General features: G+C 48.3%; 1 protein-coding gene across 1 annotated transcript in view; it reads left to right on the top strand.

Annotated features, from left to right (window-relative positions):
• LGR6 (leucine rich repeat containing G protein-coupled receptor 6) overlaps positions 1 to 20238 on the top strand; it is a 173140-nt gene that overhangs the window by 105778 nt on the left and 47124 nt on the right. Inside the window, exons 5-6 of the mRNA XM_063178014.1 lie at positions 8962 to 9177; positions 18917 to 18988. Coding sequence (XP_063034084.1) covers positions 8962 to 9177; positions 18917 to 18988 — 288 coding nt within the window. The remainder of the gene's footprint in view (positions 1 to 8961; positions 9178 to 18916; positions 18989 to 20238) is intronic.

Raw genomic sequence — 20238 nt, 5'->3', positions numbered from 1 at the left:
TAGTCTGAATCTCCCCTCTTTTGGTTTAAAACCATCACCCCTTGTCCTATTGCTACAGCCCCTACTAAAAAGTCTGTGCCCATCTTGCTCATAGGCCCCCTTTAGACACAAGAAGGAGCTCTGAGGTTTCCCCTCAGAGAAGATGAGCCCTCTCTTCTCTCTTCTCTCTTCTCTCTTCTCTCTTCTCTCTTCTCTCTTCTCCAGGCTGAGCAGGCCCAGCTCCCTCAGCCTGTTTCCAGAACAGGAGGGCTCCAGCCCTCAGCATGGCCTCCTGTGGGACCACTCCAAAGCTCCATTTCCCCCACTGAATCTACAATTCATTATGGCAGCAAAGACACAAGAGGCAGGCAGAAATTTAACCCAGCTTTCCCTTTCCAGGTGAGTACTGCAGTCCCTGGCTGCCTTTGTCCTCTCCCAGGTGTTATCAGTTGATAGAAGAACCCTGTTCCTCCCTGGGTTCCTTGGGCAGGCTCAGGGCCCCGGAGCCTCTGTGTGCCAGGCCCCAGAAGGGCTGAGCAGGCACAAGGAGCAGCATGAGAGAGCTGGAAGTGTGGCATTGAGGACAGAGTGGGCTCGGGCAGGGTGACCCCAGAGCTGGCAGTGTGGCACTGGGGACACAGTGGGTTCAGGCAGGGTGAGCCCAGAGCTGCCCTCCCTTGTGGCAGTGGGGGAAATGGAGCTGTTGGAGTGGTCCCACAGGAGGCCATGCTGAGGGCTGGAGCCCTCCTGTTCTGGAAACAGGCTGAGGGAGATAGGGCTGCTCAGCCTGGAGAAGATAACGCTCTGGGCAAACCTCAGAGCTCCTTCTTGTGCCTAAAGGAGGCCTATGAGCAAGATGGGCACAGACATTTTAGTAGGGGCTGTAGCAATAGGACAAGGGGTGATGGTTTTAAACCAAAAGAGGGGAGATTCAGACTAGATACAAATAAGAATTTTTTTACAGTAAGATGGTGAAACACTAACACAGGCTGCTCAGAGAAGTGTCCCTTCCCTGGAAGCATTGAGGGCTGGATGGGGCTCTGAGCAGCCTGGTGTAGTTGAAGGTGTCCCTGCTCATTGCAGGGGATTGGATTAGGTGGCCTTTAAAGGTCACTCTTAGCCCCAAAAAAAAGCATGGGCAGGAGACTTTTCTCCTTTTCAATGCCTTTATTAAAAGTGATCAGCTTGGATGGGAAGAACCGACAGGTCCACACTCATGCCACTGCTGCTCTCAGGAATGACTCAGAGGAGGAGGAAGAGTGCAGTTTTGTCCACTGGTCTGTGGGCAGAGCTGGGGGCTCCATCCTCATGAAAGCACTGGAAAATCTCTGGATTTTCTGGTTTAATATTTGATGTCCTCTGTCTAGCTGACATCTTTAAGTTAGGGTGAGGGGTAAAAAGGCCTTGGCAGATACTGGATTCTGTTCCTCACATCTGTTCATCACTTTGATTCATCAGTTTTGTGTTGGCTCGTTGTTTTAGGGGTTTTTGGCTAGGTTTGGTGAGGGGTCTCTCCCGTTGCATGCTGGATCCGATGTCATTTGCATGTCACTTTGATGTCCCTTCACCTTTTGGGTGTCATCCTCTAGGAAGCAGCAGGGTGTCACTCGACAAAGAGGGAATTCTTAACCATCAACAACAGGTGATTACAATAACAAACAGTTAGAACTCTACCCTGGCAGCAACTGGCCCAACCTGTTAACTCTGCAACCTTTAAAAAAAAAATGGGGCAGGTGTTCTACTCATAACAGTGGGGACAGAGTGGGCTCGGGCAGGGTGGCCCCAGAGCCCTCCCTGCCCGAGCCCTCCCTGGCCGTGCCCTCAGCAGCTCCTGGGGCTCCCCAGGCAGCTCCTGACTCAGGCTGGGAGCTCTGCCTGAGAAAGGAGCTGAGCTCTTGGCCCCAGTCATGAGTGAGTTATCGGAGAAGTGGAGCTGCAATGACATCACCTCCTTCTTATGTTACTACAAGGAACTTAGATCCTATTATGGGAGAGGAGGTAACTCAATCGAGCCTTTCAAGATAAACTCAGACAGGAAGAGAGACACGATTGCCTGGAGGCACCAATTAGACATTTCTGGTGAGCTCAGCCCTGTTCAGCTGACACACGTGTGTGCTCTGGGGCCAGGGAGGCAGGAGCTGCTCTCTGCTGTCCCTGGGGTGGGATGGCAGGGGTGGCAACCGGTGCTGCTGGCTCAGCCCTCACACCTTCAATGGGCACAAATCTCCCTCCAGAATGAACTTTCTTTGTGTTCCGTGGTTTGCTGTGCACAGGGAACCACAGAGGAGCTTCCTGCTCTGGAGAGAGCACCTGCACCACTCAGTGCTGTTTATCTTCAGTGGCAAGTCTCCTCCAGCTTTATCAGGGAGATAACAGCTCAAAGTGTTGCAAAAAATACTGTGAGGATGGGCTCACAATATTTTTTGCCCCTGTGGTGACTGGGCTGTGGGGAACATCCCAGCCTGTGCTGCAGGGCAGTCAGTGGCCTAAGACATGCAGACAGACAGCTCTCACTGACTCTGATGTGTGTGAGGAAGGAAAAAACAGCAGCAAAATCTGGGACATGTCCTGGCAGCATGGTATTGAGCATTTCTGTTGGTTTCCAGGCTGCAGCTCCCCCTGTAAAGGCTTCACAGCCAGAAGGAAACGGTAAGAGATGGGTAAATTTGCTTCTGCCAGTCATAGGGTGAGGCATTTGCACCACATCTGTTAGGGAACAGAGAGACTGGTTCTGGTTATCCCCTGGTTGTTCTGGTTATTCTGCCAGTTATGACACCAACAGCTCAGAAACACACTTGTACATCCTATGAAACACTCTGGGAGCATTTCTGGAGAAAAGACAGTTCTCAGAAACTGCTGGGTCTGTGACACAGAAAACACAAGATCAGCTCAGGATTAACACAAACCTCACAATTCATTCACTGCACTGAGGACTGCACAGACCCCACCCCTGCCAGACCTCCCCAGTGGCTGCACTGCTGGCATTGATTTGTCTTCTGGTCACTGGAAAGGAGGAATCTTCCACTCTTGACCTTTTCTCCTTAGAAAAGAACTTCCCTGTTTGCCTGTTCCTTCTAGAAGTGTTCCTGATGCCACCATCCTCTCTGGACTGCTCCAGACAAGGCAGTTGATTTCTCCACAAGCATTTCTCAAACACAGACAACATTCAAGCAATGAAGGGGCTCTTCCAAGGCATGTTGGAACTCAGTATGAAGCTGACCTGAAAACATCCTGCCCAAGGAGGAAACACTTCTATTTCTCATCCCACAAGGTTCCACTGCCTCCCCAGGGCTGTCACTCCCCAGCAGCAGCAGCAAAGGAAGCAGCTGGCAAGATGAGCCACACTCACATGTCGAGCTGACCTGGTGCTCTCACCATGGCTCTGCAGAGATGTGAACATCTGCCCAGGGAAAAAGCTGCCTCAGAGCAGTGGGCTGTGGATGTCCTTGCAGGCAGCTCCCTCTCTCACTGCCCCTGAGTCCCCAGGCCTGAGGTGGCTGCAGGCACTTTGAGGACCTGAGTCAGTGTCATGTTTAAGCCATATAATCACCCTGTAACTCTCAGCAGCAGATGCAGCTCTAAAGCCAGAAACTGAGACTTTGAGCAGCTGCTGGTTTTCATAAGCTGTTGTTCTTGAATGTCCCATTTAAAATCAGCTCCTTCTGCATGTAACAGACAGGCCAGTGCTCAGCAGAGCCTTGCTTGGGCCTGTGAAGTCACTTGGAAGCATTGGCCATGCTGACATCTGGAGTCCCTGTGTGTGATGCTCTTTCCAGACCCATAGCACTGCTCAGAGCATGGGTGGGATGAGCTCCTCTCCTGAGCCATCCAGCAGCTCTGCCAGAGGTGCCTTCCTCTGCAAGCAAGCAAAGGGTTAAAGCTTGCAAGGAAAACCAACAGAGTGATTTGGTGAAACAAAGATTAAAACATCTCTGTGGAAGGTGAGGAGCCAGCCCTGGCCTGTGCTGTCTCATTTACCCACTAATCAGCCCAATTACCTCAGGTATAAATCATAACACAAAACACTTACAGAGCCAGAGTCACACACTGAAGAAAGGAGAGAACTGTTGGGTTGGTTTTTGTTTAGTATAATTGATATAATTACTAACAACCCTGTGCCAAGAACTTCAGCTTTGCTGCTTCCAGAAGAGAGTAGAGAGCTGTCTGAAAGCCATAGCAATTAGCAATCCCCAGATGCACAGCTTTTATTAGCAAGAATGCACATCTATTGCAGAAAGAGCCAGCAGCTCCCTGAGGAGCAATTAACCATCCCTTGGTGCCAGGAATGCAGCTGTCACTGAGCCCATGTCCCCTCAGCAGGGCTGCAAAGGCAATGAGGAGTCCTGCCCACCATGCTGCTTGTGAAATGCCTTCACCAGGGCACTGCCTTGTTCCTCATTTTAACTTACCTGGTTCCAGATAGGTGCATCTTGCTGTGCTGTGGTCCAAGCAGGCTGCTAATTCTGAGACTTCTCAGGCCCAGCTCATTGTACCATGAGAAAATCTCCCTTTTGCTCCGCTGAGGAATCTGAGCTCTGATCTCCACACTCTGGAGCAGACTGACAGAAATTACATGGCTGGAGCTTCCCAGAAGGTGAACCCAGAGAGTGTCTCATGGACAGATGTTGGGGAAGATGAATCAGGAAAGTCTTATAAATATGGATGCCTGGCAAAAGATTTTGAGACTATAGAAACTATAAGTGAGATTGAAATGAAAGCAAGCTCTGAGATCCCTCAGTTACTGAACAACTGGAAAACAATGGTGTGGCCAGCTGAAGGTGATCCCCTTTTGATGGAACAACACCCTCTGCTTGCAGACAGGCCCAAGGGTCAGAGCAGACCCTACAGCTTGGCAGAAGGGGCCCAAAGAGGAGTTTTTAGGGTTTAAAATGTAACATAGTGGGGTAATGTAATGATTCTTATAGGCTGTATGGAAATGCTGTAGGATTTGTATCTCGTACTAGATTGGTTAGTGAGAATGAGAATATTCAACACAGAAGAAGATTTATGGTATTGAAATGGGAACTTTGCTCTTTTTACCCTTCCTTGTTCTCTCATCCTCTTTACCACATTCTTGCCTTCTCTCTCTTTACCTCTCTCTTTACCTCTCTCTTTACTTCTCTCAGCCCTGCTCCAGCTGTGGCTGGCAGCTCCCAGCAGGGCCCTGCACCCAGGCCCTTTGCAGTAACCACAAGTTCCCAGCCCTGGCTGCAGAGATCTCTCATCTCCATCTGTCCCACTGTCCTACCCCCATCACTCCTACAGACAGCAGCCACACATCACACCTCGCCAGGAGGTGCCCAGGCAGCCCTGCAGAGCTGAGGAGCAGCAGAGCTGGGGTTATCTGAGCCCTGCAGAGGTCACCTCTCACTGACAGGAGCTGTGCAGTCACAGAGCTGCGGACACACGAGGATGCAGCATGTCCACAGCCAGAAGCCATCCAGAAGTGTCAACAAACTCCTTGGATGGATCCAAGCACTCAAAAGCCTCCACCAAGGATCCATGAGGAAAAAGGGCCTTTCCTGGGTGTTGCTGAACAGCCACAGAGCAAAGCCAGCAGCATTCATGGTTTCCCCAGGTCCTGGGGCACCATCACAAACCAAACTCCTTTGTGGGTCAGACTCAGGAGGTCATGAGCAAAGTGGGATGGAAAGTTGGACATGGGCTCCACCTCGCTCGCTTGTCCCTGTTCCTGTCCCTGTCCTATCCCTGTCCCTGTCCCTGTTCCTCTTCCTATCCCTGTCCCTGTCTCTGTCCCTGTCTCTGTCCCTGTTCCTGTTCCTGTTCCTATCCCTGTCTCTGTCCCTGTTCCTCTCCTGTCCCTGTCCCTCTTCCCATCCTATCCCTGTCCCTGTCCTATCCCTGTTCCTGTCCTTGTCCTATCCCTGTCCCTGTTCCTGTCCCTGCTCCTGTTGTCCCTGTTTCTGTCCCTGTCCCTGTCCCAGCCCAGCCTGGTGTACCAGCCTCTGGCTCCGTTTTAGCATCTACATTTCTGAAAGCTTAGTTTGGGTTTGAGAAATTATAACTACCCTCATGGGTATTTTCATCATCTGTTCTTTAATTAATTAAACTTGAAACAGAGCATTCACTTTAAAACAATTTTCATTAAACTTATAGGGATTTGGATGAAAGAATATCTCTGGGAAAAATAAGCAGTGCTGCTTTTTTTTATTATTATTTTAACAGTTTATGATGCCAAAACCTAACAGAATTCTTATGCCGAGGAAGGAATGGAAAAAAATAACAAAAATTAACATTTTGTGCAGAAGTTTTAATTTTGCTCAAAATGTTCTTGTTTGTCCAAAAACATTTTGGTGGAATTTTCAAATAGAATACTTAGCCTTACTCTGAGCTGCTGCAGGGTTTGCTTTTCTGATCTTTATTCTTTGGAATTGTTGTCTCAAGTAGATGAATGATGTTATTATCTGATTTGTTTGTAGCTGTGGGGGCAGTAAGTAAATTGGGGCAGAACTTGCAGTTCCCACTTCTCTCAACAGGAAAAATCAAAATCCATTGTCTTGTGTTGGCCCTCTGAGCAAGGACACAAAACCTGTGGGAGTGGAGCTTTGGGTGTGATGTGCTTTTGTGATGGTCTCAACTGAACAGAATCACAGAATCAATCACAGAATGGTTTGGGTTGGAAGGGACCTCAAAGCCCATCCAGTTCCACCCTCTGCCATGGCAGGGACACCTTCTACCATCCCAGGTGGCTCCAAGCCCTGTCCAGCCTGGCCTTGGACACTTCCAGGGATCCAGGGGCAGCCACAGCTGCTCTGGGCACCTGTTTCCAGGGCCTCACCATCCTCTGAGGTTAATACAATAAAGTGGAAAAATGGGAATAATGGAATAGGGTTTAACCCACCCTGGGTTATCATTCCAGTCTAAGGTGATGCTGCACCAGAGCTTGTACTCTGCATTTTAAGGACATTTTTCTGAAGATCTCAGGAAGGTTTGACTGCACTTCCTAACCAGGTACAAATCTCCAGATTTGTCCAGCCAGGGCAGGGAATGCTTCTTTCTGTGATGTAGGGAAGGTTTGTTTCCCAGGATTATCTGAGAATTTCCCCCAGGAAATACCATCCACACTCCCTTGCAGAAAGCAAGGCTTGCACCCAGCCTCTCCCCTCTCCCACTCATAATGGGGCCTTTGGTCTCCTGCAGTTATTGCAGTGTCCTTAAATTAAGAAATGTTGGTACTCTTTGAAAAAGGGCTATACCTGGGGGGTAACAGTGTCTGGTGTTCAACTTTCATCAAAAATATTACTTTATATAGTCAAGAATACTAATTTCTTAACCACATTCCTTTCTGGAGGATCATTGATTTGAAGGCTGGGCCATGACAACTCTGTTAACTTCCTTCTCTCTTGCTTTGATAAGAGACAAAGTGCTTTCTCTCTGCAATTTGAATTCAGAGATCCCTGCCTTAGATAGCTTGGAAAAATAAAATAAGCTCTGTTGGCTGTGGATGGAAATTTAAATTTTGTATAATTGGTTCCTGGTATTTCATCCAAATCTGAAGTATTTTCCTCTTATAATTTGGTTTCAAAATCTACAGATAACACATTGTATCCTGCTTACCATCATTGCAATAAAAGGTCTTTAGAGAGATGATTCCAAAACCTAAGTTTTAAAGTTTTTTCATAATAACCTTAATATTTTTTGGCTTGTCATTCTATTTTGAAACAAAAACAAATGTTCAAAATTAAAATTTCTCAGCAAATTAAACCTCATATTCAACAGGTTTAAGCTTTCCACAATGATTAAAAGAAGCAATTGGCAAATGGAGGGGAGGAGAGGCCCAAAGGTGTGACAGCAGAGCACAGGCTCAGCTCCTGCCCTGTGACACAGGGTCTGACTCCTGCACAGGTACCCCTGGTGGTTGGGATCCCACAGTTCTGCTCCATTTGCATATTGCAGTTAATTGTCCAGTTACAGCTTTTGCCCACGCAGTCCCATCCTTCTTGTTTCTCTCTCTTCATTCCATGTTGTTTTTTCTCTTGGGCCTGAGATTTGGATCATTTGTGCTTGGTCCCCAGCTGGAGAAGGAATTGTTTTGTCTCCCTGCACTGTGAAGAGAGCTTACAATCCCTTTATATGAAGCCCAGACACAAACACTAAAGCAGCACAGAATCTGAAAAATAGAAAAGCCCAAACCTGAGGTATCACTAGGCAGTGAGCAGATATCAGTTTCTCTGGGTCTGGATTGAAGGCACTTGAGATAATAGTTCATGTTCAGACTCAGATGTTTATTATTTCTTATCAGTAAAACAGTCTCACTACTGTGAGTTCTGCAGCTTTTCATTAGAAGGCACAAAATGGCCAACAATCTCTTGTTACAAGGTCTTTTAAGACTAAACTATCCAATTAAGAACTAACACCTAGATTATTTTCCCTTTTAACCCAATAACTGATCCCACAGAGCCCTCAGTGCAGAATTTTCTGCCCAATTACAAAATGCCAAACCCATGAAGAAGAAGGACAAAGAAGCATGAAGAAGAAACCCAGGACAACACCCCCATCTTGCTTCCATCTACAAACACTAAAAATCCCAAACCCTAAATTTCTCACCAAGTGATACACCTACACTACTCTCTATAATCTATTTCACACTTTTGTGGATTCCAGTGTGTCTTGAAGTCTAGAAAACTTTCTCCATGGATGAGGGTCAAAGTCAGTGCTGCCCTGGGGGTCAGGACACCCTAGAGCAGACAGAGAAATATTCCCAATGTGCTCTGGGTTTCCACAGGCAGACATCTCCCAGCACAGGTGGGAGAATCACAACACCTTCTCATGTTAATCACTATTTACAGCCCAGTCCAATCTCCCTGGCCATCAATCCATCCCCTACTTACAGCCCAATCCAATCCATCTCCTATTTACAGCCCAGTCCAATCTCCCTGGCCATCAATCCATCCCTTTCCCTTTGCCCAACACCTGAGGAAGGGCTTTCACTGATCCCCACCCTGTTTCTCTCCCACGCAGCCGCCTGGATGCAAACCTCATCTCCGTGGTGCCCGACAGGAGCTTTGAGGGGCTGCTGTCCCTGCGTCACCTGTGGCTGGACGACAACGCGCTGACGGAGATCCCGGTGCGTGCCCTCAACCACCTGCCAGCGCTGCAGGCCATGACCCTGGCCCTCAACCAGATCTGGCACATCCCCGACTTCGCCTTCCAGAACCTCAGCAGCCTCGTGGTGCTGTAAGCCTCCTCCAGTTCTTATTCCCTTGGCTGGGACAAGGTGCTGCCCAGGGGTTCCAAGGGGCAGAGGGTTTGTTCCCCCTCATTTGATACGAATTGCTAAATTTGCCTCTTTTGATTTTTGACGTTTTCCCCACTTTTCAGTGAAGAGCTAGAAAGCTCCCTGATATAATCCAACAAATGTTTTGTATTAAAAAAAAATCAGTAACTGGAAACAAAAACCAGATTATTTTCCTTGAAGACTCAAGCAACAAAAACCTCGTTTCTTTTTGTCCCTCCAATCCCTGTGTTAAAACTACAGGAATTTGTAGCAACATGAAAAAAATAATTAAATTGCAACAATCTGCAGTCAGGTCAAAAAAGTAATATTTTAATTCCTTGGAAAACATACCAGCTCACTCCCTTTCCTCCCCCACCCCCTTTTATTACCAAATACGATTTTAAACCAAAGGTCTAACGTCAACACCTTGTCCAAGCCAGTGCCTGCTTATTTGCATGAGTGTGGTACATCTGCAGGTCAGATGTTCTGCGGTGGTTGCTGTCCAGTTCTTTTTGTTAGAATCTCCTGGCCAGAATTGGGAGCGCTGGGGACAGCAGCGCTGCTCCAGGGATGGAAAAATTCCCTGGGGAGAGAGAGCAGCGCTGCTATGGGATGGAAATGATTCCTGGGGAGAGAGAGCAGCGCTGCTCCGGGATGGAAACGCTCCTGGGGAGAGAGAGCAGCGCTGCTATGGGATGGAAACGCTCCTGGGGAGAGAGAGCAGCGCTGCTATGGGATGGAAATGATTCCTGGGGAGAGAGAGCAGCGCTGCTATGGGATGGAAATGATTCCTGGGGAGGGAGAGCAGCGCTGCTCCGGGATGGAAACGCTCCTGGGGAGAGAGAGCAGCGCTGCTATGGGATGGAAATGATTCCTGGGGAGAGAGAGCAGCGCTGCTCCGGGATGGAAATGATTCCTGGGGAGGGAGAGCAGCGCTGCTCCAGGATGGAAATGATTCCTGGGGAGAGAGAGCAGCGCTGCTCCGGGATGGAAATGATTCCTGGGGAGAGCAGCACTGCTCCAGGATGGAAATGATTCCTGGGGAGAGAGAGCAGCGCTGCTCCGGGATGGAAACGCTCCCTCCATGGGCAGTGAGACACCAAACCAGGCACAACCTCCGGCAGAAGGGAGCTGATCCCTCTGGCAGCTGCTCTGGAGGGGCATCCTTTCTATCAACAGATTATTTTCCCTTTAAGAGGAACTTCACATGTGCAAATTGGATGGTTGTTACTTCTTTGGTGTTGATTAGCAAGTTGGAGGGTGATTGCCAAATGCTTTAGCGCTCCTCTATCCACATGAAATGCCACCTCTAGTTTGGTAATTTGTACTGATAGCAGGGTGTTAAGTAACCTCAGCATGTAGTGCCTTAGTGAAAGTTTAGCAATTATTTCCCTTTCAAAATTTAAAGTGTTTACTGAGACCATCCAGCATGGAAAGTGCTTGGACAAAGCACAGTTCAGAGTTTTATTAAGCATCAAATTCATCTGTTTAGACAAAGCATAAAGGCTTATTTAGGAGAAAAGCAAAAAGCAACTTGAGAAAAATCAAAAAAGTAGTTTTCACCCACAATAGTGCTCATTCTCTAAGGCAACCCCTGGCCACCATAATGCAACCACTTCAGTCGGCTTTAATAGCTCACTCAGCGGGTGAGCTGACATTTGGGGTTTCATTTCAGCCTCCAAAGCATGCTGCTTTCATTCCGGCTCATCCCATACTGTGGGCAAGAAGCAACTCCTTAATTAACCAGGCAGGCTTGAGAAATAAAAGTCATTGACCATTAGGTCACAAGGGAGGGAATAATGTCCCACCACACACAATTGGAAGGGAACACATGTGTGATCCTGCCAGGCTCTGCGGGACACGATGCTGCATTTTTGTGGGATCACAAGTGTTTGGCAGAGCTGGCCCCATCAATCTCTCCCCTGCTTCCATGCAAGCCCTTGTCAACACATCACCAGTGGAAAGTCACCCAGTGTCCCTCCTGTGTCCCAAGCAGGGACATGTCCCTGCTCCAGACTCACCCACCGAGCTGACAAGCCAATGTTCCCAAAAGGCAGCCAAGCTGGAGAGAAGGCATTCCCCACCAGGGTGCAGCTGGTCTGTGGCCTTCCTCTGCAAAAGTCTGGGTTTGCAGGTACATGGAGGACCTGCCTGCTGCTACAGACACAGAACTCCCAGCTGCAGGGTTAGACTGAGCCCCTGGGGAGAAAGGCAAGGGCACAGGGGCTGGGCACAGGGGAAACCCTCATGTGCAGCCTGGTCAGGACTCGGGGACACAGAGGGACATGGCTGAGCATGGATGATCACAGCTGACCATGGCTGACCACGACTGACCCATGGCTGACCACGGCTGACCATGACTGACCACAGCTGACCATGACTGACCACGGCTGACCATAGCTGACCATGGCTGATGACAGCTGACCATGGCTGACCATGACTGACCACAGCTGACCATGACTGACCACAGCTGACCATAGCTGACCATGGCTGATGACAGCTGACCATGGCTGACCATGACTGACCACAGCTGACCATGACTGACCACAGCTGACCACAGCTGACCATGGCTGACCATGGCTGACCATGGCTGACCACAGCTGACCATAGCTGACCATGGCTGATGACAGCTGACCACAGGTGACCATGACTGACCACAGCTGACCATGACTAACCACAGCTGACCATCGCTGACCATGACTGACCACAGCTGACCATGGCTGACCATGACTGACCACAGCTGACCACAAGTAACCACGACTGACTATGGCTGACCATTACTGACCATGGCTGACCATGACTGATGACAGCTGCCATGGCTGACCATGGCTGAGCATTACTGACCACGACTGACCACGACTGACCATGGCTGACCACAGCTGACCACATCTGACCACAGCTGACCACATCTGACCACAACTGACCACGGCTGACCATGGCTGACCACAGCTGACGATGACTGACCACAGCTGACCACAGCTGACCATGACTGACCATGGCTGACCACGGCTGACCATGGCTGAGTGCAGGAGGCTCCCAGGTGCGTTGTTCCTCCTCCACACCCCTTGTGCCCTGGGCAGAACCATTTCACCATCCTGCACTGCCACAAGCACTGACATCAGAGCCTCAATCTGGAATACTTTAAAGATTTGGTGGCTGTAATAAATGACACCTTTGCTGAGGAATTCCCTGATCTTATTCCCATCTATTGCTGCTGCAGGCTTCGAGCTAGGGCTGCAGGCTGTTCAGGGAGCAGAGCCCCATGTTCATCACTCATCATGAAATCCATGACTCTCTGTAACTGGCACCATCCTTTCCCAGCTTTAATAACAAAGGCTCCATGAGCTGGGGTGCTGGCACTGTGCTTTGATGGCAGAAGAGAGGTGGATATTTGATCAGGATACTTCATGGGAATTGGTGGTTACCTTCCAGTCTGATCTATTCAGGGCCAAATGTATCTTAGAAGCTGCACACAGAAATAATCCTGAATACTTTTCAGCTGATGGTTTGCATGAAGTAAAGGTTGCTTTATAAAAATCATCTTCTTTCTTGAGCATAAGAGATTTTTCATTCAGCAGTCAGCATCTGAAACCCCCATGCTGCTGTGCTGACAGTCCAATGAAGTGTCTGACAGCAGCTCTCAGTAGTGTCCCTCATTTCCTCTGTCAGCTGAATTCAGCAAGAAGTCTCAAGCCAGGAATCACAGCACCTTTTGCAGTGCCACTCTTCAGAGGGGTTCTCAAGTAAAATCTTACATTGCCAGGGAATCCCCCATGCTGCAGATGTGTCCTTGCTGCCACATCTCTGCAGTGGGCTGCAGTTCCCTTCTTCCCTGCTGTCACCAAAGGAGCTCTCAGCGGAGGTGCTGGGATGTGTGTGGGACACAGAGCCAGAGAGAACTTTCCAAAACAGGCCAAGAAGTAGAGAAGTTTGCCCTGTAATGAGGGACCTGGATAGAGAAAATCTTCAAGTAGTTTTACTTTCATCACATAGCAGAGAACCCCTTAAATTAGAGCAAAAGAGGTCAAAACCCAAATCCTTCCTTGTTTGGGTCCACAGGGAGCCTTGGCCCCTGGAAGCCTCCAGGAATCATTTTGGCCCCATAATGGGAGCAAAAGAGAAGCTCCACTCCTCTGACCTGGCCCTCACCTTTGCCTACCTGGTCAAAAAAGGACTCTGGGAAAAGTTGTTCTCATGCCCTTACCAGTTAGTTTTGTTTAACACCCTCTAATTCTTGTGCTGTGTGTCCATCTCCTCTGTGCCACTGCTGGATTTGTCATGTCTACTGCACCCTTCCCTCAGCTCAGCTCTTCCAGTCCCCATCCTCTTACCTGGTTTGCAACATGGAATCTCAGGATGGTTTGGGTTGGAAAGGACCTCAAAGCTCATCCTGTTCCATCCCCTGCCATGTCAGGGACACCTTCCACTGTCCCAGATTGCTCCCAGCCCTGTCCAGCTTGGCCTTAGACACTGCCAGGGATCCAGGGGCAGCCACAGCTGCTCTGGGCACCTCTGCCAGAGCCTGCCCACCCTCACAGGGAAGAATCTCTTCCCAACATGTCACCTAAATCTACTCTCTCTCAGTTAAAAAAAAATCTACCTTCTTTTTCCCTTGTCCTGTTGCTACCTGTCTGTGTAAAATCAGAAGTCCATTCTCATATTACACTTATTTTTTCCTTCACACCTTCAGGTGAAGAGACCAACTCTGTACACTGCATCAAAGCCAAAAATTAATTCTGGTTTATATCATGGTACAATGCTGTTCTGTACCCATTTTCCCTCTTCTAGCTATCCCTGTCACTTCATTTGCTTTTTTTCATATCTACTAAGCACCAATACCTCTCCCCTGGAGATGTATAAAAGCCTGACAGTGTGTGTGCTCATAGAGGACTGGTTCTCCCCTCTGTTGCACTGGGCATTCACACAACCTGAATATCAGCTGACAATTTATTGTCAAGGTCACTCAGCAGCACCTTCCAGCTGAAAGTGTGAAGACAGTAAATGAAGGATCTTTAGTAGAATTCCTCTTTCTCACAGATTTTGTCATTAAAGGACATGATGCAGCTCTCTCTCTAACAGAATGTTTTAGTGACTAGAAGAGAAAACTTGTTTGCAAGACTCCTGGGTTCCCACTCTCATTCTGTCCTTGTTCTGGTGGAACTCTGGCTGAGACTTTCAGAAGGGATCACTGCACTTCAGTGTCTTCCTAGCCCAGGAGGAGCCATCAACACACCCCAGCTTCCCAGGGAAGCTGATCAGTCATTCCAGTGCCATCTGGGGCCTCCCAGCACCCAAAGCCCAGCCTGGAGCAGGATGAGCCCGCGAATCCCTGCCCTCACCTGTGCAAGGGGGTTACCAGTGTCTCTCTGAGAAGTTGTTGGGAACTTTGGTGCTGGCAGGGAGTGCCAGGCATGTGCACTTCATTATCACGAAGAACAATATTGCCTGGGACATCTGGGTCCCATTCATGAGCCTTTTTATTGGCAAAAGTGCCTTTTCTCTCAGAGGACCAAGCTTGCTGCCTTGGCAAAAGTGGATTTCCTTCTCCAGCACTTGAGGAAGAAGCAAATCGTGCTCCAGTGCACCCTGAGAATGTCATTTCTGATCGAGCTTTATTCTTCACCAGACAAGCCTCATGCTGGTCCTCCAGTAATGGAAACAATCCATGGAATTTGCACCATTCATGATTTAGATTTCTCTACTTATCCATGGCCAAGTTGAGGAAAAGGACAATTTTGCCACAATAAAGATGGAAGCTCATCATGGCTGTGGCTCGTCAGGGGGGGATTCATATGATGTCAGATTTGAGCTTGGTTCAAATCATCTAATGCAAATAATTGATGGAAAATGTTTGCATTTGTCCTTTTTTAAAAGAAAAAAATGAAGTCATTAAAAATGAAAGCAATGGCAAATCCACCACTTCTCTTTGTAGTCTGTTCCAGTGGTTAATCATCCTTAGTGTTAAAAAAAACCCCACTCATATTTCCCATTTAAATTTTCTTTGGCTTTGACTTCAGACATTTCTTCTTATTATTCTTTTCTCTGTTAAATCACAGAACCATTTTAGTACCCAGTTTTTAACCAGGAAGAATCCTATACATTACACTGCGCTCATCCCCTTGATCTTATTTAATAAGCTAAACAGATTGAGTTCTCTAAGTCTTCATCCTATTTTTTTCCAGCCCTTGGATCGTTTTTGTTGCTCTTCTCTGCACCCATTTCAGTTCATTGACATCCAGTTAACAGTGTGGGTATCAGCACCACGTTTGTCCTGCCAGATCTGCTTTCAGCATTGTTCAGTGTTGATAAAATTTCCCTTTCCTTGCCCATAGAGACAAACACCTTCATTAAAGCGGTATTTAGGCACTAGTTCAGCTTATTTCCTTTCTGTGTAAGACAAATGTGCAGTTCCCTTGGAGGTGGCATTGCCAGAGTTGAAGGGGCTGCCTGTGTTGGGTTGTCTCTCAAACTGTTATCCAGGACCTTTGAATTCACTGAAAAACTAAATGGAAAAGGAAATCAGATGAAAACTGAACAAATTTCACTAAGGGTGCTGCATGAAAGATGAAGGGAAATCCCATTTATTCCAAATTTATGATAAGAAATTGTTGGCAAGGAGAGAAAATCTTCTTTCTAGAGGCTGTTGCATGTTTCTTATTGCAGGTCAGAATTAATCCTGTAGGGTTTGATTTTTTCCTGCTTTGTTTCTAAATTCTCACCACCTGAGGCACCAGCCAGGCTGCAGCCTCTGTCCCCAGCCCGTGTGGGATTCTGCAGCCGCTGTCACTGATGTTGGTTTCAGCAAGGGCTCACCAAGGAGCTCACTCATCCCACGGCAGGTGGGAGCCCTTGTGCTGCTGCAGGAGCTCCCACCCTGCCAGGGCTCAGTGTGGCCATGGCTGTTCCTGTTTCTGATGGAGGTGCATGGCTGAGAACAGCCAGCCCACAAAACAGCAGTGACTGTCCTCATCCTGGGCACAGCTTTCCATGGATATTTGCCCAAACCCATCCTCACCCCATGGCACTGACCTGCAAAGGAAGAGACCCAGCTCCTAAAGCCCGTTGCCCTTACCAGGGTGACAGATGGGTTACAGCAAAAGCGTAAAGACTTCCCATGTTTTTGCATCACAGGGGTTGTTTATAGCCCAGAATCAAGCACCTTGAGCTGCTATCAAACCAGCTGAGCTGTAATTTACAGGGCAGAATATAACGTTGTGTGGGCTGAGCTCAAATTGACAAGCACTGGTGATGTTGCAATTCCACTTGTTAAAATTTGTTTACCAGGGGAGAAAAAATGAGGCAGGATGGAAGGCAGGAACGTCTTTTCAAGTGTTTACCTTTCCAGCTCTCTTGTTTCTATTATTGCCATGTGGTTGGGTAACTCTAGAGTTCAACTTGGACAGCAAATTTTTTTATAACTCCCTTTTTTGGTCGTTCATAATTTTCTCACCAACAAAGAACTTCCTTCGGATGATTTTCATTACTCTGCCTCCAAACAAAGCACTCTTGAGCCAAATATAAACACAGCAGGTGATTGCTTTTCTCTGCTGTCTCCTTGCCTGGCTGCAATGATAGCAGTCAGCTGGGCAGCGTGTCTGAGCTCAGACAAGGTGTCCAGTCACACCATCCTGACAAAGCTCCAGGGAGCATCCAGAATGCTGAATGCTTCCCTGGCACTCAGCATTCCCTTGTTCCCCACTGTCCCCTCAAACCTGATATGTGATTTTTGTGGTACCTCTTCATGTGATCCCACAGCAACTCCAGACCCCAACCCTCTCTTTGCCAAAGGCAGTATCCAGTGGCAAAGGAGCTCAAAGTGGTTTTCAGCACCAGCTGAAGAGAAGGCAGCATGACCAGAAGTGCTAACTTTTGATGGAGGAAACCGTCTGGGCACAAACTTCTTTTCTTGTGACAAATAGAAAATTCTCCCATAAGATTCTCATTTTGATCTCAGGCTTCTTTTCTCCTCTAAAAGTCACAATCCAAGTTTTCTTGCAGGCAACATCCTTTTCTTTTTTCCCGTTTGCTCAAAGGAGCAAACATATTTTATCAGATATCTTCCCCTTCCCTTCCCCTTCCTCTGAAATGTTTGTATGTTCTCATCCCAGTGACAAACATCCTTCTCAGGCTGGTTTCTGTTTTGCAGGTCCCTACCAAACTGCCCTAGAGCCTGGCTAGGGCAGCACTCCCAGCTTCCTCCTGTTTTACCCTACAATATTTGGCAGTGGGAGCTGTCTGTGCTCAGCCAAACAGCTCACGCTCAAATCCAGGTGGAGGGAGAGATTTTTCAAGCTGAGACACATTTAGATCAAGCAGCAAATAATGAAAAAATCATTGATGCACCTGCCAGGATGAAGCCTCCCCCAGGCTCTTGGGAGGAGGCAGCAGCATTGGACAAAGGCTGGTGCATCCCTTGCTAGTGCTACCATGGGCATGGGACAAAAGGATCCCCAAAAGGAGAGTGGTATGGGAGCAAATCACCATATGGACTTGGTGTTAAAAGAGAATCTGAACTGATGAGGAAACCCCTCCTGAGAGATCTTGGTGGGCAGTCAGCACACAGAGCATCACCAAGGGGGTGAAGTGCAGGCTGGTAGAAGTGCAGACTGGGCAGCAGTGGGTTGTCTTCTCCTGTTTTCAGCAGACTTTTCTCAGACTGCTCACAAGAAGTCTGTCCATGGACTCAGAGGTGCCTTTGACTGGAATTTCAGAGGGAGATGCACAATTAGCTACAAGTCATAGCTGCAGAAGAAGTGATATGGAAGAAGCACTGAGATGTGCACACATACACAAGAGTCTGTGATAACCCAAGACGAGGAATCCAGGAATTAAGGCCTTGGGTTTGCCAAAAGACTGAGACAGGGGAGTGAAGGATTCATGGAAACACAGAACCCAGAACTCCAGAAACTCATCACCTACAGAGCTTCCAAGGCAAAATTACCCCAGGTGGCTTTGCAGGGCCCCCCAGCACATGGCTTCCCAGTGCCAACGTTAAGGCTGGGAGCTCCCAAGCCTGTAAGCAATAGATGTTTGTGGCATGTAGCAGCAGGATGAAGGGGAACAGGAAAAAACTATTCCTATGGTGCAGAGAATGTGCATCAGCCTGTGGCATAGCCCCAGCACTTCAGCCAGGCACTCTGAAGCACTGAGCTGAAGACAACTCTCACTGCAATCAAACTGGAACTGGTCCAGGAGCTGGCAGTGTTTTCTTTTTTCCTTTTTTTTTCCCCTTTCACATGTGAAGATAATAAACTGTGACTAACAGGATGATTTTGCATTCAAAGTCTTCTTGCTGGTACTAAGACTCCAAGGAGCCCAAATACAATTGTGTCCTTAGATAGCACTCAGTGCCCATGAGCAGCTGGTGAAGCCACAGATGGGCTGAGCCCAGGGTAAGGTGAGCTCTAGGGTATTTCTTGAAGCTTCTTGCTTAAGCATGTTCATCCACAGCCACCTGGCAGCTGTGAAGGTGGAGATCTCAGGGAAACTCCTACATGAGCCTGGAATTCCTGAGAGGAGTGGGAGCTCAGTAGCTCTGCAAGCACTACTGCACCCAACATGTGTCTCATGGGGTAAGAGAGGGAACCCCATAAGTGCCCTTGGCATCCCAGCCCAGGCAGTGCTCAGCTTACAGGATGTTCTGGACCAGAGGAAAAAGTCAGCCTGCACCCCCAGTGACCTTCTCTGTTTTGTCCACAGGCACCTGCACAACAACCGGATCCAAAGCCTGGGAGCCAACGGCTTTGATGGGCTGCACAGCCTGGAAACCCTGTGAGTGCCTGTTTATTCTCTGCTCTAAAAACAGGGGGTGTGTTCATCCCCCAGCACAGCATGCATTGTCAGATTAACCCCCTTTCTGACCCACAGATGGGGTAACTGAGAGGCATTTTAAAAACTTTTATTTTATTTTATTTTCGGTCTCATGTGAAGGGTGAGACAATACAGATGTTATAATTCACAGCATCACAATCAGAAGCCAACTATTTCCTAATTTCAATACATTATAAGTGTTTCTTGGCTTATCAGCTTTTTGTCTTGCCATGCTGCAAATGCCTTAAAACCAATTATCTAAAATTACCCCTTATGAGTCCCACTACAATGCATCTTTCATAATTCTATTTCTCCACAGTATCCAGTCTTATTTACAAAACCATCCTTTGAAAATCATTTCTAGTTCCATTTATCTCTCAACAATGTCCTGTTCCATAACATATCTAAGTCAACATTTCTTATCTCAAAGTTTACATACAGATACACATTATCTGAGCCTTCTGTCAAGCTTTAAGAAGTCTCTACAAATCCATTTCCACATAGAGGAAAGGGGGTCAGCCCTACACATGTCCCTGGTCCCCAGGCACTGAGGGCAGCAGCAGGGCTGGCTCCTAGCACCAGTGGATGCTCAGGGCATGCCAATGGGGGAGTGAGAGTCTGGGCTTTCCTCCTGTGCCTGTGCTGCTGCTGCAGGGGGATATGTGCATGTGGGCAGGGTGGATAGCAAGAGGTTCTAAGGCCCTGGACACCATTCCAGTCCAGGTGCAACCCCAAGAGCTGGGATGCATTCCCTTCTCAGGGATTGTGTCTCCTTCCTCAGCACATGGGCATGGTCCTAAAGCCTCCCAATACCTGACCACCAAAGTGAGAGGCTGACTCGAGTTTGGGGCATGTAAAGTCCTCTGGGGTCTGTGGGGTATCTCTGTGGGGATCTCTGAGGGCAATCTCTGAGGGGATCTCTGAGGGGATCTCTGTGGGGATCTCTGAGGGGATCTCTGAGGGGATCTCTGTGGGGATCTCTGTGGGGATCTCTGAGGGGGATCTCTGTGAGGATCTCTGTGAGGATCTCTGTGAGGATCTCTCTGGGGATCTCTGTGAGGATCTCTGTGGGGATCTCTGAGGGGATCTCTGAGGGGATCTCTGTGGGGATCTCTGAGGGCAATCTCTGAGGGGATCTCTGAGGGGATCTCTAAGGGGATCTCTGTGGGGTATCTCTGAGGGGAATCTCTGAGGGGATCTCTGAGGGGATC

The sequence above is a fragment of the Melospiza melodia genome, chromosome 28, assembly GCF_035770615.1.
Source record: "Melospiza melodia melodia isolate bMelMel2 chromosome 28, bMelMel2.pri, whole genome shotgun sequence".
Classification (NCBI taxonomy): domain Eukaryota; kingdom Metazoa; phylum Chordata; class Aves; order Passeriformes; family Passerellidae; genus Melospiza; species Melospiza melodia.
Note: the sequence above shows the minus strand (reverse complement) of the source record. Positions and strands in the feature narration are given on the sequence as shown.